General features: G+C 38.4%; 2 protein-coding genes and 1 pseudogene across 3 annotated transcripts; 2 read left to right on the forward strand and 1 right to left on the reverse strand.

Moving 5' to 3' along the window:
• The first annotated feature begins 307 nt into the window (after positions 1-307).
• LOC103709306 (bifunctional nuclease 2-like) lies at positions 308-9320 on the forward strand. Of its 2 annotated transcripts, none has more exons than XM_017843394.3 (11): positions 308-681; positions 3395-3711; positions 4147-4317; positions 4415-4464; positions 4576-4632; positions 5124-5189; positions 5280-5354; positions 7985-8103; positions 8259-8350; positions 8769-8827; positions 8907-9320. In XM_017843394.3, the coding sequence occupies exons 2-10, from the start codon at positions 3405-3407 to the stop codon at positions 8822-8824; spliced, it is 993 nt and encodes a 330-aa protein (XP_017698883.1). In that variant the 5' UTR covers positions 308-681; positions 3395-3404; the 3' UTR covers positions 8825-8827; positions 8907-9320. The 2 variants fall into 2 exon arrangements, with proteins under 2 accessions (XP_017698883.1, XP_008792814.1); XM_008794592.4 differs by having other exon boundaries at positions 8926-9320.
• Positions 9321-9529: 209 nt separating this feature from the next.
• On the forward strand, positions 9530-11620 carry LOC103709358 (annotated as a pseudogene).
• Positions 11621-18624: 7004 nt separating this feature from the next.
• Positions 18625-21130, reverse strand: LOC103709359 (S-type anion channel SLAH1-like). The gene is made up of 2 exons (XM_008794657.2): positions 20270-21130; positions 18625-18900 (listed from the first exon to the last, which is right to left on the reverse strand). The coding sequence occupies exons 1-2, from the start codon at positions 21128-21130 to the stop codon at positions 18625-18627; spliced, it is 1137 nt and encodes a 378-aa protein (XP_008792879.2).
• Positions 21131-21838: the final 708 nt, after the last annotated feature.

Consider the following 21838-nt stretch of genomic DNA (forward strand, 5'->3'; position numbering starts at 1 on the left):
TTTGCAAGAAAAAACTAGATTATTTTTTGACAAAACGGTGCATGATTTGAGATTCTCGAACAATTTTATTAGTGCATCTAAGCATAAGATGATGATGACCTCAACAAATATATATTAAATATTCTAAATTAAACATTCACTAAATATAATATAAAAATCTCTAAATTCGTATTTTCTCATAATAAGAATTAATCTTTTTTTTTAACCCCAATACTTCCCGGTGCGTCTCGCACGTTCAGGGGCATTTTCGTCTTTTCTCGGGCGCTAGTTCGGATATCAAGCCGAGAATCGGGAAAAATATTAGTCGACTACTCCCAATCCTCATCCAACTCACCGCTTTGATGCAATCATACAAAGACTCCTATAGGAGGCTCCCTACGTCTTCTCCTTCCAACTCTCTCCGTCTAGCTCCAAGTCTCTCTCTCTCGGCCTCCTCCCTCCTCCCTTTCGTCTTTGATCGATTTGTCTTCTCTGTCGTTTCGTGCGCAGATCGTTGAGGTTGTGGTAAGATTTGCTCGCAGGAGCCTAGGAGCTTAGGGTTTCTGTGTTCCAGCTATAGATTTTTCCTCGATTTTTGATGAATGATAATTTGTGAGGATTAATATCCGTGCTCTTGATCGTTGGTCGAGGGATACCTTTGTCTGGTTGTTGGCTTGGAAGAAGTTTGTAAAGGGGCTGCAGGTATAGCGATTTCCTTGTCTTATAATGTATCCAATTTGTTTGAGGCGATCTGTTGTTTTTTTTTACTAAGGGAGTTTCAGATCTATGTGAAATTTGAGAGTTTGTTTGGTATCGGTGCTTGCTTGTTGGATTGCTACGTATGCAATCGGAGTTACGATCAGGATGTTAGTTTCTATGACACAATGTTAAGAGTTTTGCTAGTATAGATTGTCTATTGCTGATATGAGTTTTTGTCTTGTATTATGATTTTTGGAAAGGTTGGAGTGGTAAAGCTTGCAGCTTTGTATATGAAGTAGTTTTGCTATCTTGATATATTTTCAAACTTCTATATTATATGATGTTTCCTCCTGAATGATTTGATTAAGGATAGGACATCAGATCAGCTTGCATTTTTCTTTCTTTTTCTGAACATGATTATGAATTCTTGCAATAATAAGGAAAAACAGTAGCTTCAAGGAGTTGTTTTCTTAGAGTCCCTCCCAAGATGATAAGATGAATGAAATTGTTTGAAGGAAAAGAAAAAAAGGATGAGGAAGAGAGGGAGAGAGTATCAAAATCACAAGAAGATGCACTTCTTACATGACAAATAATCATTTTAAACCATATAAAGATTGATTTGGTGATGCTCTATTTTTGCCCTTTGCGTCACTCTGTATCTCCAGTCCTTCTTAACAGAATTTGACAGGACACGCAGATTCTGATGCATGTCCTCTTTAGCCTCTTATTTTGATGAAAATGTCTTTCTTGAGTGAACTTCTGCAGTCGAATATCTCGCTTTCATGATTGTAATCATCTTAAATCAATCTTTGGTATTGAATATGTCACCTTCATGATTGTAAATCATCCTAAATCAATTTTAATTCAAAACTACAGTTTGAAATTTGAATCCTTTGTGCAGCCATTGGGTGCCAGACCTTCTGCTCTCAGTGCATTGATTACCTTTGAATAGTAGAAAAAATTTAGGGTTTATTGAATTTTTTTATAGAATGTTTGCTTTCTCGAACTCATGTTTACCCACTCATACATATATACCCATTTCCAGAGTTCATATTGTGACTTACTTTTAAAGTTTCTTCATCCAACCTATGGAGGTTGTTAGCTGTTGGATATGAGTTTCGGTTGTCTTTGGTTTGAGCCCATTCCATTTTGTACAAGATACATAGTGTTATTGCTTGTGTGAAGAGTAACTATGGCCCATACGAGATAAATGACATTAGTTTAGCCTGGGAGCAACTGAGCTATTCCATCATGAGGCAATCTAGGCCCAATTTGGCTTTGTTGTATGTAGTAAAGCTTTGGATGATAGAGCTTTCGCCAGTAAAGTTTTTAATAGAATACTGTTTACTGTTGGGTAGCTACATTTTTGAAGTACTGTAAAACTTTAATATTTGTTTGGTAACCAAACCGAGAAAGTATTTTAAGTATCAGAAAATAATAAAGAATATCACATAATGTTTTCAATTGTTTAACTATTTGTACTATTAAAAACTGTTGAATATTCTTAATTTGTAAATTATATATTTTGATTTCTAACCTAAATAAATAATAAAATGATAGATTTTTAAATTTAATATAAAAACACTATTTAGTATATTATAAAAATACTATAGTTCAATATTATTATAGTGTAATATTATATGATTATTATAAATATAATAAAATATAATATTATTATAATATCATATAATATACATATATATATTTTGTAATAATAATATTACTATATTATATTATATTGTTATTATATTGTTCAAAACCATTATTATAATATCGTTAACTTTAATTTTTTTTAAAAAAATTTGTTGTCGAGACTTGAACCTAGGTCTCTGATCTTAAAAGAATGCTTTCTAATGCATTTCAAATGGAGCTTTTCTCCAAAAGCTTCAAACTGGAGCTTTTCTTCCTTAGTAAACCTTTTCTAGCTTTTGGAGGAGCAAGAAAGCAGTTTCAAAGTTTTTACCAAACACCTCAAAATCATCCAAAAGAGTTTCAAGCGCTTCAAGAATTGCTTTTTTGGCCCTCCAAAAGCAATACCAAATGGAGCCTTGGAATGTTGCCCTCATCTTCCTTGTCATAAGATTCTATCTAAAATAAATATAATCAAATACCCTGCCCCTCACTCCAAGTATCATTTAAAAAACCATGCATAGCAATGCCAAAAGTTTTTAGGAAACAAAAATAGGAATAGTAATTTCCCTGTTCTGCAAGTCACATCAAGTAAACATTATTTTATATCTCATAGATTAGAGTAGAAGTTGTATATAATGTTGCTGAATGTAATTTAGCAATTGTCAAAAAAAAATCTATTCGTTGGGGATCTTACTGCAATGATGCAACTATATGATCAAGACCTATTCATATCCTCTGAAATATTTTGGCCTATATATTAAATAATGTGGCAGGCTGATGAGAACAGATGACTATTTCACTGTATCACAAGGCTACAAACACTATTTTTCTGTCTCAGCTGCCTTCAGATATTCTGTGCATCAAGGTTGATGCTTATTTTTTAAATGCTAGAGATAGGATAAGGAAAACTCATGAGAAATATTATTATTCTCATGTAGCCTTTCTTTCTTTGATTAAAATGAAATTAATTGCCTATTATTCTTTTCTTTTTCTGCCATCATTATTCTATAATCATTAGCTTTCCTTCCTTTTTTATGTTATGGTTTCTTAAATTTTACTTATGTTTCTGTATGTTCTGTAAAAGAGGAAGCGAGATGGGAATTCTGGAGGGACCGGTTATTTGCCGTCCTGCTGTTCATCTTGCTAAGCAAGCAAGAGTTTCTGCTCCCGTAATTAACACTTTATTCACAAAGACTAGGCATCTTAGAAGTGGATTTTGGGGTTCTAAAACTAGATGCAGAAGTATAATTAGAGCTGCTGCCCTTTCCATTCAACCTTGTGAAAGGAAAGGTTGGCCCGTTCATTGTAGTTTCAGTTCATCTTCTGATGGTGATGGCAGCATGGCTGGAAACTTCAATGAGAATGATGAAGATTATGTGAACTCCAGTGTGATTGAAGCAGGTAATCTATTTGAACTATCTTTTTTTCTTTTTGCTTCTTTTTTCCTACTTCCATCTTAATATGCTTTATTACTGTCAGACCTTTGATCTTTCCTTCTCTTTAAGAATGTTGCTTGAGGACTTGAGCTTTCAATTCTAAATTTTGTTGAGTAAATTGAGTTTTCTGTTCTAGTCATTTACAAATCTGGTGGCAGGAGTGTAAGTTGTCTTCTCCGGGATGAAATTGAGGACACTTTTTGAGTGTCAATTTTGGATGCTCCTGCTGTTAGAGAATATAATTTGGCTTGTGGTATAAATTATTCCCAGGAGGTTGCTATCAGTGAAATGGATCGGGCAAAATGTGTTGCAGAACCAACATATTTTATGGCAATATGAGTGTTTTCCATGTTTATGGATTTATAGTCCTAGCTGATCAGTAATTTGTTCTTTCATACAGTTGAGGTGAGAAGTGGATTGGATGGATTCATGATAAAGATGCGTGATGGTACACATTTGAGATGTGTTCACAATAACCCTCAAGGAGGAAGCTTGCCAGACTATGCTCCGCATCCTGCTATTGTACTAAAGACGGAAGATGGAAGTGATCTTCTGCTTCCTATCATTGTCTGTATGTGTTCTTTTTTTCTTAGGATTGAGATATTTTGTTGAGAGCAAGTCTTCCATTCCAAGAAATGATCTTCAACATTCCTTTTTTTCCTGTACAGTGGAGATGCCAAGTGTGTTGTTAATGGTTGCAGTTCGGAATGTTCATATTGTAAGGCTCCTTTTTTCTCAATTGTGAAGTATCATGTTAACTTTTTGATTTAGGTAATCACTTATCTTTTATTGTTTTCTAAAAGAAGAGTAACCAATTTGTGTTTCTCAGGCTAGGCCAACTATATATGACGTAGTGAAAGAGATGATTAAAAAGATGGGATATGTGGTAAGTTGAATAAATAATGCCCGTATGCAACCCCCTATCCTTTTTTTGTTGTTCTTTTTCATCTCCTTGTGAGGTTGAATACCTTTGTTTGTGTTGGATTTCTGTAAGTTTACCCGTCAACCATCCTAATGCTTATTCATCCTATTAGTGACACTTGGTACATGTGTATCTTACTTTGACTATAACATATATGGTACATGTCCACTGAATGGTTATGATGATGGTGATAGGATGTTTATCATGGTACTATTTGTCACTGTGTACCAGGCTTACCGTATCATACCGGTACCGAACCGGTATACGATATGGGGGCATATCGAGTATTGGTACACTGAGCTGATCCCGTACTGGGTGTACTAACATTGTACACTCATACGGGATCCGGTACCGAAATTGCAAACTTATAGTTAACTATTTAGTATTGAAATTTGATCAAGTTTTTGTTGTTTTAGAACCATTTTCAGACATCAAACAAGAATCTTCTATTTCAGGTAGAACTTGTTCGAGTCACCAAAAGAGTGAACGAGGCATACTTTGCTCGGTTGTACCTTGCAAAGGCAAATCCTGATTTCTCAAATTGTTTTTGTTAGTGTTAGCTGTACAATGGTGAATGCAAATCCTGAACCACCTGTTGTGGGTTTATGCAGGTTGGGAATGAAAAAGAGAGCATCAGCTTTGATCTTCGACCTTCAGATGCCATTAATATGGCTGTGCGGTGCAAGGTATGCTCTGTTTTGCTAATTAGCACTAGCCATCTGTATATGAATTTGCCAATGCATCTCATCGACATGATTGTGTAAAAACCATGTTGATCACCAATTATTTGTGTGGGGCCATGATAAATATACTTGACAATTGGTTTTAAAGAGGCTTTTAGTTTTGCAATCACCTATAGAACAGGCTTTAGTTTTATTAACTAAAGCAGCATGGAAGAACTATCGAGGTGTCTCCAAGCTTTGGAAATTTGATATTGGTTTTGTTCAATTTTACTTAATATTTTGCAGGAAGGAAGCTTGACATGATAATTGTTTCATCCAATCATGATTTGCAAATAATTGTTGGTTCTGGGAGTACTTGTAACTTAGAACCATGGTTTACAGCAACAACAACAACAACAACAACAAAAAGAAAGCAAATCTTTTTATGATTCTTAAGAGCAGGCTTTAGATTTGTTAAAAAAAATTAGACAGCATGTAAACACTTACGTAGACAAATATGCTACTTTACAAGCTTAACAAAAATATGATCTGAATGTATTTGGACATATTTTATTGTTTCTTCGTAGTTACTTTGAGAGTATTATATTTTTTGCTGCTTTGTCATTGTAATTTAGCTTCTTTAATATTGTGTGTCATTTTTTTATCATCTTTTGGAATCAAAGTTTTATTCTTCTCAAAAGGTTCAGCAAGTTTTGATTTTCCAGTATTTATTAATGGGCTACCTAGCAACCCATTTCATTCTATAGTTAAATTGTTTCTGATGTTATGAGCCTGAAGTTAAGGTTCTCTATCCAAAATTAAGCTTTTCTTATAGGTTGTTGTAAATTCAACTTTTGCGCGTTATCGTAGCTCTTGCTATTTTCTCAATAATTTTTCAGAAGGTTCAGCAAGTATTGATTTCCAATATTTTGTGATGGGCTATCATTTCTTAGATAATTATTACTGAATTATGAGCCCTTAGTTGTAGCCATCCATGTGAAATAATACTATTTTTGTTAAAACCATCTCAGTTTGCTGTGTAACAGTTACATCATCATTTAAGATGTGAAGTCAAAGAGGGAAATATAAATTAATATCATTATGAGAGAAGTTGAGGAATGAAGGTATAGAAGGGAACAATATGAGATAACTTATTTTAGCTAACAGTATTTTTGAATAGCAATATTGGATATGACATGAGGACATGTAATAAACTGTAAATTATAAGATAATTTTGCATGTGTTGGAGCTCCATTTGTTTATTTATTATTTCTACTATCAAAAGATATTCTATGGTCATAGTCCGGGAGACAGCACATGACATTGGAAAGAGAACTTTTACTGTTATACTGCTTGTGCGCCTTTCGTATTCATTTTTACTAATAATTTTCTAATATACTGCTTTGGTCCACAAATCTCGTGAATGATTGTAGATCAATTGGAAAATTTGCTAGAAGATTTTTGTTTCCAATATGTAGAAGTTGATAAATCCTCTTGACCAATGAGGAGCAAGAACTATGTTGTCTTTTTTCATCTGGTTTGGTTCCTTGTCAAATTTAAAGACTCTTTCAATTGATTCCAACTTGGCATTTCATCAAGCATCTTACCTAGTAAACCCTGAAAATCATTACTTGTTTTATTGGTCCTATTAATTGTTGCTCGTTAAACAAGGCTATCGAGGCTTTTCATAGAAGTTGGCTATACTAAGTACTGTGTTGGAGATTGTTTATTGGCTTATAGTGTTCTTGTCTTATGATCTTAAATGAACATATCTTTACTTTCCTGCATCTTATGAATGGATGATCCACTCACAGAATGAAAAGTAAAAGATTAAGTGTAAATACAGGTGCAAGGAGTCTAATGCAGGAAGTTCGGAAGAGGGTTGCTGTATTGATAATTATTTGGGAGGTTTTAGTTTTAATACCGCCAGGGATTTAATAGGAAATGCCAATTTTGATTTGAGGGAGGGAAGATATGATTTCTTCATTAGTGAGCTGCAGGAACTATTTTTCTCCACAATAAGGAACCAAGCTTCTACTTTAAGTTGTTGGAACCACCTTAACGGACTTGTTTTAGAAGTTGTCTTGTAGATGAAAGAGGCATTTGAAACCTCTGAAAGTGAGAAGCTAGGGATATGTATGGTTCTTTTTAAGGAAAAAGAGGACAGCTTGGAATCTTATCAAAGCCAGACATGGTGGTGGACCACTCTGGTTGTTTGACATGATAAATACAGTTGTTACTCCTTTTTATTGATTTGTTACTCATATGGATTGAAGATCGAGATTGTGTTTTTTAAAGAATGGAGAGTTTCATCCTGTTTAGGGAATGGATGGCTTGGCCAGTTGTCAGGGTTTTTAGAGGTGTTGCTTTGGCTTTAATTTCATAACCTTTAAACATCATAAACTCTTTCTTCTCCTATGTCTAATGCAATCTCTTTTGCTGACTTCCTCTTTGAATCAGATTGAAAACCATTCCTTAATCAAATTGTATTATACGTAAGCAGCAGATCTTTTCAAAACATAAAACATGATTACATTTCACCTAGTACTTAAGTTTTTCAATGCAGCTTTTGTTATGTTCAAGTTAAAATTAACATCTGTTGTTGCCCTGACGGGTGTTGACTGCCCCTTTTTTTCCCCTCTAAATCCATATAGGTGCCTGTACAAGTCAATAGACATCTTGCATACAATGATGGGATGCGAGTGGTTGAACCGACTAAGCTGGCAGTGCAGGCTTCTCTGTCAGAGGGAATGCTATTCACAGAACTTGACAGGTAGAAGCCTTATGAATGTTCCATGCCTTTTTGGCTTCTTGTGCCTTCCACATGGACTTAGACTTCTGATACTTTGTATTTAACTGGTCAAAATTTTCGTGCAAATTAGCAGTGCTTTGATGTTACTCTGACTGTGAAGTTATAATGTTCAACAGGCCTGATGGTCAGCCTTGCTTGGAAACAGTGGAGTTTGGTTTGGTGCGTAACATGTTGATTGCTGCTGTTGAGGAAAGATACAGAGATGCTGGTGAGATATGTTGCTCTTACCTGTTGGCCTTTGTAGTTATGTTCCTAGGACTATGAATCTCACTAAAATTTTAAAATTAGCATAAACAGGATGGCACTTCCTTTTCTTTTGTTCTTTTGTTCTTTTTTTTTCCATTTGGGGGTGGGGGGAAGGGGAGGGGGAGGGTGGCAGCTGAGGTGGAAAGCCTTTGTGGTGGTGGAAGTGGCAATTATAGCAAGTGATGTGGTTTAAACCTTATGGAATCTTTTTTACATGGGGGACACCATTCTAAAGAGTTCATCCCCCATAAATTAAGAAACCAAAACAAATTGATGAACTTCTTTGGAAAAACTGAGTTTGATTGATATATTTGCCCCTCTAATTTTGACAATACTTTGTTGCAATTTGAATTTACTCCAAGTCTGTTATTTTGCTTCAGCTCAATGGAGGGACAAGCTTTTTCGGCTGCGGTCCAAGAGAAAGAACTGGACATGACAGGTTTCTGACGCATTCCCTGCACTTCATTTTTATCTTGTAGTTAGTCTGGTACTAGAAATCTCTAACCTTACCCCAGCAGACTGCTTTCTTTGCTGCAGTGTCTTCAGATGTACATAAAGCCAGTGTTTGGAAGCAAGTGCAAGCCTGACATCTTCGGTGGTATATATAATGTATATAGTACATAGCCACCAAGCTTGTGCATACATGTATAGTTGCTCATGCCATGGTGGCATCTAAAACGGCATGCGGCAGTATGCAAGTATTGGATGACAGAACTAATTCTCAGACGTTAGACCTGTTCATCTCCATGGTGTTTTAGCTAGCTTTTGCTTGGTTTCCATTGTTACCAGTTTGTGGTTTGAGGCTTCAAATGCTCGCAGTACATTGATTTTAATCATGTTTTAAAGACCTCATTTGTGCATCAACACCTGTGTAAATATTTGGGAGGACTTGATTCAGTGGTATTTCAAAATTGATGTTTTTTTTTTCGTTTTTTTCCTTTGCCTAGTTATTTCATGCTTTATAGATCATATGTACCATCTAGAGTTGTTTTCCATCTCTCTCTAGCTTGAAGGCATCAAGGCCTATATGCTTGTACGATGCTCCTCTCCTTGGTGGTGACCATGCAGAGGAGCATGACAGTATCCTTTTAGAACTCATCATGTTACGGTCGTGCTTTTTAGGCTTTACATTGGAGCTCTGATGCGGCAGGAGGAACTGCTTGCATGCATTGACTGGCGAAGGGAGACCAGTTTCCGGGTAAGTTTCTTCTATTGGTGGTTACTGCCTTTGAGCTATGTTAGGGTGGGGTAGGAAAGTTGGCACTCCGGAGTTCATGTCTTGGCATAATAGATATGATTTTTCTAAATACACGTTTTGTGTATTTTTCTGCGGAATGAGAAATTCTGCTTTTAAAGTATGGTAACGTCATGAATCAGTTTGGCCGTGTGTATCTATTGACTTTGATAGCTACCGTATAATGTATATATAATAAAAATTGTGAGTCTTAGGGCCGTATTGAGATGCAAAGAATCTAATGGAATGAAATATGATCATACTGTTTTTACCTAGACATCGGTTGCTGCCAACTGTTCTGCTCGGAGTTGAATAACCGATCTGTAAACAAAAAAGTAAGCACTGAAAGTTGCTGGATTTGATCTGATGGAGGACACACTGAAGTTTAAGTTCGGCCAAGCGGAGCAAGCAACAGTAGCATTGCGTAAGTGTAACCGCTAGCGCTGTTTGGTAAATCGTGCAATAACCGCTTAACATGTACATAAATTATAACTGTCCTGTCTCATAATTTGTGAAAAATATTAATATGTCAGGTTGGCAGTTCTCCGTTATAGATATGGTTCAGAAAAATATCATTCAATCATTGTTAACCGTCTTTTCTGGAGAAACATATTCAAAATAATATTAGAAGACAAATTTTTTTTGTTAGATTAGAGAAAGACGTTATTGTGACGCTGCTAAGTGTGTTTATGCGTTGTAACCCGTGTCAACGAAACTGGCTAGGGTGCGGGCAAGAACGATTGATTTTTTTTTCGCGATGTTTACCGTTGGATCGTACCCCGCGCACATCTTAAAACACTCCAAAGGAAGGTGAATCCTTGTTTCGCGCGAAAGATACATCCCCTGTCCCAACGAAAACCACGCACCTCTTGTTCCTACTATTTTTCCCGCTCTCCATAGATCCTCGATGCCTGGCTAGCGCCGCACCCCCTTCAAGTCCCCCTGTCCGGCCTCCGGCGACGCCCCGTGGCCGGACGACATGCAGTCCTTCCTCGACCAGTCCACGGCCGATATGGCCGCCGTCTCCGCCGATTTCCCCGCCGCCAGGGAAGGGTGCGCGATCTGATGCCTGAGGAGGGGGATGGAGTTCGAACCGGCGGGGATCATGCTGGGAGGGGAGATGAGGATCGTGAGGGAGAGCCCCACCTCGGCCTACGTCCGGTTCAAGGCCGGGAGCGTGGAGCCGGCCCACCACCACACCTGCCACGATCTGGTGGTCATCAAGGGGAAGAAGAAGGTCTGGAACATCACCAAGAAAGAGAGCTACGAGCTCGAGGATGGGGATTTCTTGTTCACCCCCGCCGGGATGTGCACCGGGTGAAGTACTCGGAGGACACCGAGTTCTTCACAAGCTGGCTGGCAACTGATGGCAATGCTTGTTGGGTGTCTCGGCTAACTTCTTTAAATTTCTCGTCCTTTCTTTCTGCTGCTGTTAGCTTGTGATCTTTGTTGCTTGTTCTGTCAGGTGATGATAGCAGACATCAAGGTGGAGGCGTGCCCTGCAGATTACTTGTTGGAATAAGTTATGTCAAACAAATTACAGTGGTTACGACCGATGATGTCTTCGGTTGATGTTGGCTTGAGAGATGTGTTGGGAGTACTGGTCATTGTTGTGCGAGCCTTGTCGGATCTGAAATGAATGATGTTGTGTAAGAGCACCTGCGTTTCTGAGACAGGCTTGTGAATATAATCATGTCTCTAGGTGGTAAATGTACTGGTTGTTATAGTTGTGGCTGGGTATATTTGCTGGAAGAGTTCCTATATTTAAGAGAGATCACAGAAAATATTCAAGTGGTTTTATTCTTGGTTGTAGTAACAATGGTGATAATGGTAACAGAGGAAATGGACTTAGGATTATGTTTGCTGCAAGTTTGATGGAGGGGCATGGAGAGGTACTTACAGTATCTAATTTATCAGTAAGCTTTTGTCGGTAAACACAGGGGTCCGGTGGTTGCCTGATTATGAACATTTTTAATGGTGGATTTCTAGTAGCTATTACAATACATGGTTATAGCCCTCATCCGAATCACATAAGAAAATTTTGGTCAAAGTAATGTTTCTGTCTTTAGAGAGGACTTTTTTGCTTTCTCAAGATGAATTTTGATGGCAGAGTGCTGCTGAGCAATACGAGAGGAGGGGAGTGGGCTTGATCATCAGAGATCACCACTTCAAGTTTGTGGTGGCTGGTGGTCGACAGATCTTCGACACTCCTATTATTTCTGCGGAGTTGCGGGCGGCATGGGAAGGTCTCTCCTACGCAAAACATGCTCTGAGTGCGGAGTATATCCACTTGTAGGGCAACTCTGCCTCGGTGATCGAGGAGATTTGTGGGTGACTCGTCAAGTCGGATAGGCAGTTCTTGCTTCTTGACATATGATAGATGACAGGGGATATTGCGGCTCATTCAGGGCCACACGTATACCGAAAGGCCAACACAATTGCTGACTAGGTGGCCTTCTACGCGGCTTAGCACTCGGAGGATTTTCTTTGAATGAACTAGGCGGATGTTCCGTATTTGTTGGGCCACCTCTTTCTTCTGATTTTCTTGGCTGTGCTCATATATGTATGGTGTAAGGAGCCGGTGTACCCAAAAAAAAAAGAAAAAGAAAGAAAGAAAGAAAGAAAGAAAGAAAGAAAGAAAGAAAGAAAGAAAGGACCACCCTCTGAATTCTCTCTTTGTTTTTTTTTTTTTTTACCTATCTCACTTCACACTTTACTGCATGTCCAATTTAGTGGCCTCTCTCTTCTAGACCCAGGAAATGGATTGCTTACAAGCTTGATATTGAAGAGGCGGTTGCAGCTTTAATTATAGACTTGAAATCCCGCGAATATGAAAGTGTTCTAGGTTCATGCTTGTTTATTTTTAAAGAAATAGGTTCAAGCTTGTTTGGACTTGAAGAAAGTTAAAATTATCCCTTACTTGTAAGTCTTAACTCCAGCCTTGATAATGTTTGAACTCTTAAGTAATTCCAGCTAAAATCTAGTCTAGGTTTTCTACGTACCTTCAGCTCCGTGGATCCATTCCAGCTTCCTATGAAATTGAAGCCAACTGTAATAAAGTTTCTATAATATTGATGCTATTAACCTCTGGACGCCCTCTCTTTCTCTTGAAGCATAGTGGTGCTAAGCATTGTTTTCGTTCTCTTGAATGTATCAGTTAAAGAGAATCTTTATGAATGTATCTATCATTTATTTCTCGTTAATGTGGCGTTCTTCATGGTTCCCGAATTCACATACTTTTAAGTAGGATCTAGTGTCAATGTGTCTACTTCTCCTGTTTTGTATTATATTCTTACAGGTTCAATGGCCGACTTGTCTACAAATATAATAGTAGACACTTCTTATAAAATTATAAAGACATGGATATTGCAAAGGCATTCATCAATTACATTCTTTATATCCCTTGTATTAATGTAGCACAACCTTTTATATAAACATTATTTCATTCTTTATATCTCTTATATTAATATATCTTAACCTTCTAAGAGGCACATAAAATATATATGTTTATCAATTTTAAATAAATTAAACAATGTTTGTGAAGCCTGAATGCTTGCACCAGAACTGCTAATTATCCAACACAGATATGTAAAGCTTGTAGAAAATTCTATGGTCATCGACGAGCGCCATAATTTTTTGATGAAATGCTGTGAAGTAATCAGTAAAGTTCTCATCTCAATTGATGTAATCAAATCAATGATTTTTGTGGCTAGTGATGGACCATGTGATGTGGTGAGCAATAAGGATGTGGTATCCATCATCAAAAACAGTGTTAAAGGGCCTGCAATGTGTTCCAAGAGATTAGCCGCAGAAGCGGCCGAACGGGCACCAAAGATAATGCCATAGTCGTTGTTTTCTTTTGTTCGGTGTTTACTTTCTAGAGAATTTACTAGGAGCATATTTGGTTGAGGGAAGCTGAGCGCTAGAGTGGAAATAAGAATGAGTGACTTTCTTACTAGCTATTTGGTTGGAGGAGTTTTCTTCCTATTCCGACTCCAGAGGGCAATGGAAATGTTTGAATCCTCTAAAATCTAATTCAGAGTATTTTCTAGTATTTAAATTTCGATTTAAATTTCAATCATAAACTAAATTTGTTGGAAAATATGACCATTCCTATTTCCATCTCAATCTATTCCAATTTCAAATCGAACATCAGTAGCAAACCAAACGCATCCTAGATTTAGAGGATGCATTAATTTCTTGTATGATGGCACTTGTAGTGCATGTGCTTGGTTTTCATGCTGCGATGGCAAACTATTCTAACTCCTTTCAAGCAATTACTTGTTGCTGTCAAATTTTGTTGAACAGCCATGAGCAGCAGCACTTCGACCATTTCTAACCATTTCTTAGCTATAACGATCATTTTAAGGCTACATTTGGATGCCCAATGGATGTCTTTAACCATTTGAAACTATCCTCTAGCCAGCTAACCAGCGAGTTATTCACAGTTGTTTTAGCAAAAAAAAAAAAAAATTATCCAGGTTTAAGCACATGTTTCATCCTTTGACTGAATAATTTTATTCACTACTTTTTCCCAAGCGTTTGTCTTGTAAACTGATAGTTTTCTCTTATTTATCATTTAACCAGAAACATTCATTTGCCAATGTAAAAAAGATTTAAAAAATTAGTTGTCCGCATCCTTGCCGTACACGTACGTGGACACCAACCTCTCCTTCCACGGTGTAACCGTGCTGGCGTCTCGGCCCCAACATAGACCTCCAATGCGGACGTCGGCATATATCTTTCGACATGGATTTACTTCCACTAGAGCCTTCATGCGCGGTGCGTTGATGCAGTATATATTCAGCGGGCCAACAAATTGGTATCGCCCCGTGTACGGATGTCCGCATATCGGTTGCCGTGCGGATTTCTTTCTGCATAGAAATTTCGTACATGCAGCCGCACAGAAGTGTTTCTCCGAGCGTTATTCTATTTTTAGCACGTAAGTCGGGCATTTTTTATATGGATCTACTTCCGCATTAAAATTTTACGCGGTCGTCCGCACATGATCGTTGGTATAGACTTCTGTTTCCCTTTTCATACACGAGTGCAGGGTGGGTCCGACGCTAGCACGGCGTCACTCTCTCCGGCGCCGGCAAGAACGACCGGCGCTGACAAGAACCATGGAGAAAACGTGAAATTATTTTCTGTACTCCGTCCACCACGAGACTGTACATGCCAACGATTATAACTGTTCGTTCCTATAAATTTTATTCATTCAACATGCATTTTGATGTACTACTATAGAAATAAGTGGCTGAAATTAATGGCATGCACGTAACTATATGATGCTTGCAGTATTAAAAATATTTTTTGTGGGAAAGCACTACTAGATAACCCTATTTTAGAGTAAAAACCAATCTAGTAAGAAATATTTTTAGGTCAAAAATTCCGTCTTTTCTTCTCTCTCTCTCTCTCTCTCTCTCTCTCTCTCTCTCTCTCTCTCTCTCTCTCTCACACACACACACACACACACACACTCATGCAGAATATGCCTCACCTCCGGGATATCTCCCATCCTTCTCTGAAACTAGGTATGGTAGTTTATGGCACAACCTATTATTAGCAAGTTTGGTTTTGGCATAAACGAATTTGGATCATGAATGATTCAACCTGCCTAGATGCGTTTATTTAAAGGATAGGTTCAAATTTAGACTCTTGATTTATTTAACCTATGTTGACTCATTTAATAATTAAGTCGGATCATGATCCGATCTATTAAACCCATTAAATACTTGTTTAATCTATTTAAAATCTACTTAACCAGTTTGTGTCCTATTTAGCATGGTCCGCTCATCCTATTTACTCGTTTAAACCTATTTAACACATTAAAAGTTTACTTAATATGTTTAACCTATTTAACCCATGTCGACTTGTTAGTAAATGGGTTTATAGGTGATGCTGATTTGCGTGTTTATTAAATATGTTGAATGCAGATTTCAATTATTGATCTGTTTAATAAATTGTTTGGTTTGATTTGATATTTTTTTAATCCAATCAATGTCCGACTTAATGCAACCTGATTGCCACCCTTACCCAAAGCCCCCTCAAGCTTCAAGTGTCAACATCAACGATAGGGTTGATGAGATTGGGGATAGGACATTATCAATGAGCTGTGTGTGATTGCCATAGATGTGATCACTCATGCTAGGAGAGGCTTGCCTATTTGAGACAGTGCACTAAAAAATCCATGGCCTTATTAGAGGTGTGGGGATAGTGGAGGTAGAGAGCAGCAGTTCAAGACGATGGAAATGCAATGAACTCATATTTAATTCCTTGTTAAATCTGATTTATTCTGCAATAAATGGATATAAAGGCGTTCTTTTTCCACTAATATTAGGGTTTCATGGAAAAGAAATTCTAGTTGCAATTCAAATTGCAGCAATAAAAATAATCTCTCATTATCTATTTAAGTCTCATTTTTGTACACCGTTTTTTAAGCTATTCTCATGTTTTTGATTATACTTCACCAGACACCGGAATTACTGATGGAAAATTTTGAAAATATTAAAAAATTGGGGTTATGATAGGGATGTATAGGTATATTATACATATATATCAAAGTATGGAGAGAAAAAGAGAGAGAGAAACCTAAGGAGGCCGGATGGTTAATAGGCTAAGCTGGGTAACGTATCAAATCTCAATTTTTCTTTCTATGTTTAAGGGTTGAGGTTTAACCTACATGATGATAATAATTGGGGGAAAAAAAGCATTGAAGTAAATACCCCCTACAGTGAATTTTTTTTATTACAGTTTATCAACAAGTTGCTAACTATATTATCTTAATTTTTTGAGGATCAGAATTAGTCGAGATCCAATCCAATATATTAAGACAATAAGTAATTATTATATTCATAATAATCATATTATAATATAAAAAATATAACAACATTATATCAATTATTATAGTTATATAATTATCAAAATTATTATAATATTTTTATCATAGTGGATATTACATTGTCATGTAATTAGACATAAAATTTATTATAACGACATTTTACATTATTATAATGTAATATAATAAAGTTATAATACTCCTATAAATGTATTGCATGTTAAAAGGTAATAATATATTAGGATTAATATAATATAATCTTTTATAATAATAAATTAATTTTTACATAGAAATATACAATAGTTAAACTTGTTATAATAATATAAACTATCAAATATTTCATATTAATTATACTGTTAGATATCTGTATCTGACTGTAAAGTACACGAAGAATGTGAGGAGGTTTTCCCACTTCAAGAAAAAATGCATTAAAATTCAAATTCTAATTTACAATTTGATTTTCAAACTCAATAATAATTAATGTCAGGAGTTGAGTACGGGATGTGTTTAGAGCTTGGTTTGCTCCATGACTTCAATTATCCATCCAGCTCCTTTCATAAATCTGAACCATCCCAAGCAATTTGTAAGTGGACTTTCCTCTTTTATATGACGTGAATTGTAAGAGAGAGAGAGAGAGTTATGGTGAAAAATGATGGCATAGAAAAAGAGATTTGATTTCTTGTCAGTGAGATAAAATATTGTTGTCCAATTAATAACTAATCTCCTAATTTGTTTATATTATTAGATGATGATTATAATTAATATATATTATTCACCATAATAGCATGAACTTTGTTGTTTATCAATGCCTTCATTTTCTAGTTTAAATTTGTAATATTAGCATGGTTAAAGCTATAGTCAACACTTAATATAAGGATATTATTAGAATTAGTCATTAGTTAAATAGTACGGACTATTTTGTCTCATTAACACAAAGCAATAAAGGGGATTGTTTTGGAATTGAGTTTAGAAAAGAAGACTTGACATGTCAAAAAGCTACTTTGAGGGAATCTGTAGCCTGCATGGTTTTGTCTTGTAAAGTGATAAATATTAAAGGCCAGGCCTTGATATCAGGTTGCAAGGAAAATAGTCCTTATATGAGAAAGAGTAGAATCTCGAATCTCTCTCTCTCTCTCTCTCTCTCTCTCTCTCTCTCTCTCTCTCAATATTTAGAGTTTAACAATGGGATTTTGACATGTAAGTCCTCTTTTAATCCAATCTCAAAGTGATCCCTTATACTCTCAAGATACACAGCACTTTTTTGGTTATTAGGACAAAATAGTTCACTCAACTGATATCAGATTGCTGATTGTCATCTATCTAGTATTGATTATAGTCTCTAACGTTATTATTATGTACACAATATTCTTTAAAGAAAGAGAAGCGAATGAATCGTTTGTATAAGTAGTTTGCGTACAATAATATATAGGAAAACTAAAAGATGATCATTGTTTAATAGATGGCTATTGATCGAATCAATAACTAGTTAAAAATAGAGACTATTTTGTCCTAGTAATAAAAAATGACAAGTGCTAAATATCCTTTTAGAAACAAAAACAGACCATTTTGGATCGGCCTGAAGCAACAGGACTAATAAATCAAAACCCCTTAACAACTTGGCACTTGTCAACGATATAGCCATTTCACCATTTAAGCATTTACTGTTTTCTAAGTTCTTATTGTCTTTAAATCAGTTTGGTTACTTCCAAATATGAATTTTCTTTTCAATACGGCAATGCAGTTTTCAAAAAGGTTTGATTTGGTCAAAGTGATGTTAGATATCTGGGAACGAAAAAAATCTATATGCAGCGCTTTCGAGCTCTTGCCGCAATTTCATGGATGACCGACAGAGTACTGCTACGTTAATCGGCTCTCATCATCAGTGACTTTTCTTTGCCTTGGAAGGTAAGATTTCTCGCCTAAATGCTTCAGCATATGGTTTTTGACCACCAAGAACTAGAACAAATATATATAGGCTACGATTGCCTTGCATACTAATCGCCAGAAAGTTGCAGAACAAGGGAATAAATGGATAGATTACATGCAATTATTCAAAACAACGCATGATTACATATCTAGGCTACAAGATTGCATGGAACAAGTCCATCACTCACGTCAACAAAACAGCGGTAATGGCTACGCATGTAGCGCGAGCTTCACGAAGTTAGTTGGTACGTACAGAGCCAGAGGGTGACGGAGCGAAGGGCTCGTCATGGGGCAGGAGATCGCCGGTTTTGAGAAATGTGAAGGCGACGAGGACCAGGGTGACAAGCGCAGAGAGAAGGGAGAGGACGAGCATGAGAGCATTGGAGATGATCCCCTTCACCTCTTGGGCATATTCGGTGGCCGCCAGGGCCAGGACGGTCAGCGGGAAGGAGTACGCCCACCATGCAACGTTGAACCGCCTCATCGATCTCCTGAACAGCGCTGGCCTCGACACCTGCAAACGGATTCCATGCACGTTATCAGAAAACCAAGTTCCTCTAAAGCCAACAAAAGACATGATGGTCGCATTAGAAATTAAGATGGCAAGGGATGGAAGCCTAACTGTCAACCTCACCATTTGACATGGAACGGTACAAGTACGCATGTTTTATTTTTCTTACCGGTGGGTAGCGTGCAATCAAAGTTCCCCTTCTTAGACTTTTTTTTTTTTTTAAAACAAACATTTTTTATGAGTTCAACTCTCTCTTTTACCTTTGGCCTGCTTTCTTAACTAAGAAATCTGACCAAAATACAAACCTTCAAACCCACCATTAGTTGGCCAGAGAGTTCCATTGAATAGGTATTGATCGGTGAATGAAACAAGATCTGGGTCGCACCGTCGGCTTTAGGAACATGAACAGGCTGCTGGATCCACCGTCTACTCGGTGATCCAGCATTTTGTTGGTGGACTCTGCATGCAATCGAAGAGTGTGTTGAACTGGGCAAAACTGAAATGGGTTCGAACACTTCAAAGGGTATACAAAAAAAAGGTTTATGATCCGACAAGCTGAAAGTGATGCTAGAATATCCGCATCTCTCTCTCTCGGTCTCATGACCCAACCCAAACAGATGCGTCAAATCATTCCTTGCGAACGTTGTGAGACAGGAGAAATTATATCCTACCGAGGGAGCCAATATATAATATATCGTCACGTAACATTCTCACCACCTTAGCGTAAGGAAAACGGAAAAACAGATTCCGTCATGTAACTTGGCAGCGACATACACCGCTCATGCCGAGCTCAAGCCCATCGATCGTGTTCGAGGGCTGAATGGCTCGCGACATCGGCGCCGATGGCCAGCTCACCACAACCACCGAAGCCAAGACTTCACAGGCTTCCCCGAGGGCATCCTCGGCTTCGGGTTCATGGACTGGTGCCGCTTCTAGTCCCTCCGCTTCGCACCCAAATCCTCTCAGAGATCGCACCTCCGTCGACCTCGCGGCCCATCCCTTTCCACATCCGGTTTTCTGCCACGGCCGTGGACGCCGATGCCCTCGTCATCGCCACCAGCGCCGTCGTTCGGTGCCTCCACTTCCCTGGCGCCGACGAGTTCCGGAACCGTGGCCTCTCCGCCTGCGCTGTCTGCGACGGTGCCGTCCCCATCTTCCGGAACAGCACCATCGCATTCCTACGGCAAGCTCGAGCTTGCTTGATTTATTAGATTATTTTATTTTTGGACATGTGGCGGGATATTATTGGCCCAGTCTACCGTAAACCGGGTAGCATAATAATTTCTCCAAGGACAAGATTGGTCAGGGGAAAAAAAATAAAGAGAAATATTGAAATGAAATGAATGAAAAAAAAGGCCACCATTTTGCTTACCAACGAAGCGAAGAGGAAGAGGGAGAGGAAGAAGAGCATCTTGGAGGTAATGTCGAAGGTGCCAGAGATGGAATCCCAGGCCAAGCTAGCCATGCTTGGTGCCGCGAAGAAGAGGAAGAATACCGGGCGGAGCAACGCCGGGAGGCTGTCATTCCCCACGAACCTCTGGTAGAGCGTGACGAAGAGCACGAGGTAGTGCACCAACCCAAGTGAAAACATGCACATGGCGCTCTCCCGCCACCCCATCCTGGCCGCCACCCTCGCCCCTACCAGGTTCCCGATCACGGACATCTGGCTCGTGGGATTGGCCGCCATCGACAACAGCTTCTTCCCGTTGGTGAACCACTGCCCATAGATCTTGACATCGAGCACGACGATGGGGACCGAGAACACCCACCAGAGGACAAGGTAGCTGGTGGTCTTGGGGTGGAGGAAGGGAGTGGAGTCCAGGAGGAGGAGCCATGAGATCCACGGTGCAAAGAGGTAGTTCATGCCGACATGGTGGGAGAGCTCAGCCTTGAAGTTTTCCATCCGAAAGAGGCAGCGCATGATGTATAGCAGGCAGAGTGCGACGAGAGAGAAAAGAGCAAGGGACCAGAGGACGAAGAAGGCGGCCGAGGGCAAAATGTGGATGATAGGGCGGAGGGCGTGGGCGTCGGTGCTGGGCTCTCTGAGAATCTTCCATAGCAGGGCCTGGCCGCAGAGAGAGAGGCTAATGCGGAAGTATCCGGCATGGAATCTGGTCAGGGTGGAGAGCCAAGAAAGGGCTTTGCGAATGGCAACTATATTTGCGCATGTGGTTAGTGTTCGTGTGGGGATGGAAGAGTTAGTGATGGGGAGATGGCGCTCTCCTGCCTCCATGAAGGATAACTGATAGTTTTAGATTATATCGATGTTCTTTCTCACTTTCCTTCCTCTTTTATAACAATTACATGTTATGTAGGTGGAGGTGATCTCACTATTTAGAAATGCACTAACACGTTTTAAGGAATAGAGAGAGAGAGAGAGAGAGAGAGAGAGAGAGAGAGAGGGGTTGACTGGCTTAAGCTCCGCCATGTTGGACTACGGTTTTCCATCTTTGTTTTCTCCTTTGGGCTTCTGTTCCATATATTTCTTGGGTCAAAGAGCAGCTTTTGATGAGGAATATCCGGGAAATATTTAAAAACCGGACCAAACTGATTGGGTCAGTCTGGCGTCTTTCTTATGACTAACACAATTCTCTCAACATCCTCCGTGTGAGCAGATATTTTGAAACTTTCTATAGGAGGCGTATGGCAGAGTAACTAGAGTGCGTCTGGTTGCTTGGGTGTGATCTGTCAGCCCTTACGAAATGGTGGCCTTAATGTTCAGTTTTACTGATCAGAAGAGAGACTCTCATGGCCTTAATGATCAGTTTTACTGATCGAATGCTACGAGGTACATACTAGAGCCTGACAGCTTATGGAGCTCCATTGTGAGGGCTAAGTATGGCTCATGGACGTCATCTAATAATACTTGAACTAGCCGAAATAGCTCTTTCATTTGGAAAGAGATTTGTGCCCATGCTCTGAGGGTAATAGCCAACATCAG

Source organism: Phoenix dactylifera, chromosome 11 (assembly GCF_009389715.1).
Source record: "Phoenix dactylifera cultivar Barhee BC4 chromosome 11, palm_55x_up_171113_PBpolish2nd_filt_p, whole genome shotgun sequence".
In the NCBI taxonomy this organism is placed as follows: domain Eukaryota; kingdom Viridiplantae; phylum Streptophyta; class Magnoliopsida; order Arecales; family Arecaceae; genus Phoenix; species Phoenix dactylifera.

Bases quoted from the DNA above. Each gene is read 5' to 3' on its own strand.
- LOC103709359 (XM_008794657.2), bottom strand. From the start codon at position 21,130: ATGGAGGCAGGAGAGCGCCATCTCCCCATCACTAACTCTTCCATCCCC. The intron at 18,901-20,269 runs GTAAGCAAAATG...ATCCGTTTGCAG, and splicing joins TCTTCCTCTTCGCTTCGTTG to GTGTCGAGGCCAGCGCTGTT.
- LOC103709306 (XM_017843394.3), top strand. From the start codon at position 3,405: ATGGGAATTCTGGAGGGACCGGTTATTTGCCGTCCTGCTGTTCATCTT. The intron at 4,465-4,575 runs GTAAGGCTCCTT...TGTGTTTCTCAG, and splicing joins CAGTTCGGAATGTTCATATT to GCTAGGCCAACTATATATGA. The intron at 8,351-8,768 runs GTGAGATATGTT...ATTTTGCTTCAG, and splicing joins GGAAAGATACAGAGATGCTG to CTCAATGGAGGGACAAGCTT.